Consider the following 2,008-nt stretch of genomic DNA (forward strand, 5'->3'; position numbering starts at 1 on the left):
CTTCTTTCCTGCGTGCTACGCTTTCTTCAAGGTCTCCGAGAGTCTTGCAAGACACGAAGCGGTATTCCAAAGCTCCTGCTAGCCTATCGAGAGCTACGGCACAAACAGCGGTCCCGAATGGTAGCAATTCGATGGCTTCGCGGAGAGAGGTGATGCTGTCGTCCATGTCTTCTTGTCTGCTGGTGAACTTGAAGTGAGCGAGTTTTGCGACGGCGAGGCTAATGAGTGAGTGAGGGCGGTCGCGATGACCTGGTGGACAGAGATCAAGCGCTAGGCTGCAGAAGTGAACGCATTCCTCTAGACCTTCGCTCTTTCTCTCAAACATCTCAATGAGCGCAGGAAAGAGGGCATTGTAGGCCGTCAGGAAAAGAGGCGTTGAAGGAGGGCAGAGCTCCAGAGCACCCTTAGACAGCGACATGAATTTTTCCAGGTCTTCTGGCTCTTTGGTGCATTTATAACGAGCTAGAAGCCCAGCAGCCGCAGTTATGAGCGCTCGGCCACGATCGAGATGCCCTGCAGGATAAAGCGAAACGGCTCCTTGCGCGTATCCGATCACTGCCTCTAAATCGGCAGGCTCGCCCCGTTCTTCATATCGAGAGAGCAGCGACTTGAAAATGTATCACATTACAGCGGATCACTCTCGCGCAGTGTGCCCGTGCTAGCACAAATGTCATCGAGCTGCCCAAAAATTCAACATTCCGCTCCACCATCGTCTCTTGCACTCATACCTCCACGCATTTCTTCATGTGTTCTCCAGCCTGAAGGGCCCACTCTTATGGCACTCTGCTGAGAATGCAGTGGGGTAGCATGGCAGGATGGTGCAGAACAGTGCTTCCGGATTTGAGACCGAGTTTGTCCTCCTCAAATCGACCCAAACGAGACAAAAGTGCAATCTTGGAGGGGTCTGGATAACATTCAGGTGTGTCCCCATCTTTTCAGTCAGGAAGTTGACGTTGAAATCGTTTTTGACAGCAGGAAGTCAACGGTCAAGTCTGGACACCGCTGGAGATGCCTTCGTCGTCCTTATTGCAGACGACAATAAGCTGCGCCTTGCACACAGTAATCTGTGCACACGTCAAACGTCTCATCAATGTGGCCCTCTGCACAGGACGGACATGGGTGGACGCGGACACTCCTACCGTCAAGCTCAACGCCTGTCCATCTCCATCATATACAACGCCCAGGACACTGTCATTGTCCCTGGCAACGCCTCTGTCTTCACTTCCCGAATACTTCGCCCGCCACGAATTGCGCGCGGTGATCTGCGCGCATGTCAAGCGTTTCATCAATGCGGCCCTCTACATAACTGAACACACCGGGTACGGGCTACTGCCTCTGTTGGACGTTCTTCTCAAGCAGCAGCTCCGTGCAGACCATGCCTCTCTTTGCGCAGGATGCACAGAATCACAGCACTGTCCCTGTCTTTTCCGTTGCCGGCAACACCTCACTCAGTTGCTGGACTGTTTTGCTCACAGGGCCATGCCTCTCTTTGCGCAGCTCGCAGGGCCACGCCTATTCTCGCACAGCATGCACAGAATCACGGCACTGTGCGAGCTCACGATTGACAACAACTCAGAGACGTACCGGCCGCGCGTGGACCTGATACCGGTACTGCACGCGTACCTTGCGTTGCCACGCAACCTCGGCGCGCTTGGGTGGGCCATGACGCTGAACGCATTCGGCGAGCGCCTGACTTCCTAAAACCCACGAGATGGGACAGTGCAAGACGCGGTGTGGTACGGCGTGCTCAGACCTGTACAGGATGCACGGAACGGGACGGCACAGAATGTGGCGTGGTACAGCGTGACGTTGGCAGACAGGACAGACATTGGCAGACAGGATGGACATGGACAGACGTGGACAGACGTGGGCTGACACGGGCGGGCGTGGGCAGATGCACACTGTTGGGCCCTGTACGTCTTTGTCTCTTTACTCACTGAATGATCATTTCTGACATCTGGAACAAGAGTGAGGCGTATAAGCCTGACAACTGGTGCCTCGCGTTGAG

At 54.8% G+C, this 2,008-nt stretch overlaps 2 protein-coding genes across 2 annotated transcripts; one reads left to right on the forward strand and one right to left on the reverse strand.

Moving 5' to 3' along the window:
* Positions 1 to 121: 121 nt before the first annotated feature.
* On the reverse strand, positions 122 to 490 carry PHACADRAFT_69052 (uncharacterized protein; the record flags this gene model as incomplete). The annotated part of the gene is made up of 1 exon (XM_007403404.1): positions 122 to 490. A coding segment is annotated over one exon (369 nt), but the record flags the coding sequence as incomplete, so codon positions are not given.
* An 885-nt stretch (positions 491 to 1,375) lies between these two features.
* Positions 1,376 to 1,701, forward strand: PHACADRAFT_203419 (uncharacterized protein; the record flags this gene model as incomplete). The annotated part of the gene is made up of 2 exons (XM_007403405.1): positions 1,376 to 1,451; positions 1,505 to 1,701. 2 exons carry the CDS (start codon positions 1,376 to 1,378, stop codon positions 1,699 to 1,701), a joined length of 273 nt encoding a protein of 90 aa, XP_007403467.1.
* Between the last annotated feature and the right edge of the window lie 307 nt (positions 1,702 to 2,008).

Source organism: Phanerochaete carnosa, assembly GCF_000300595.1.
Source record: "Phanerochaete carnosa HHB-10118-sp unplaced genomic scaffold PHACAscaffold_1129, whole genome shotgun sequence".
NCBI classification, from domain to species: Eukaryota; Fungi; Basidiomycota; class Agaricomycetes; order Polyporales; family Phanerochaetaceae; genus Phanerochaete; species Phanerochaete carnosa.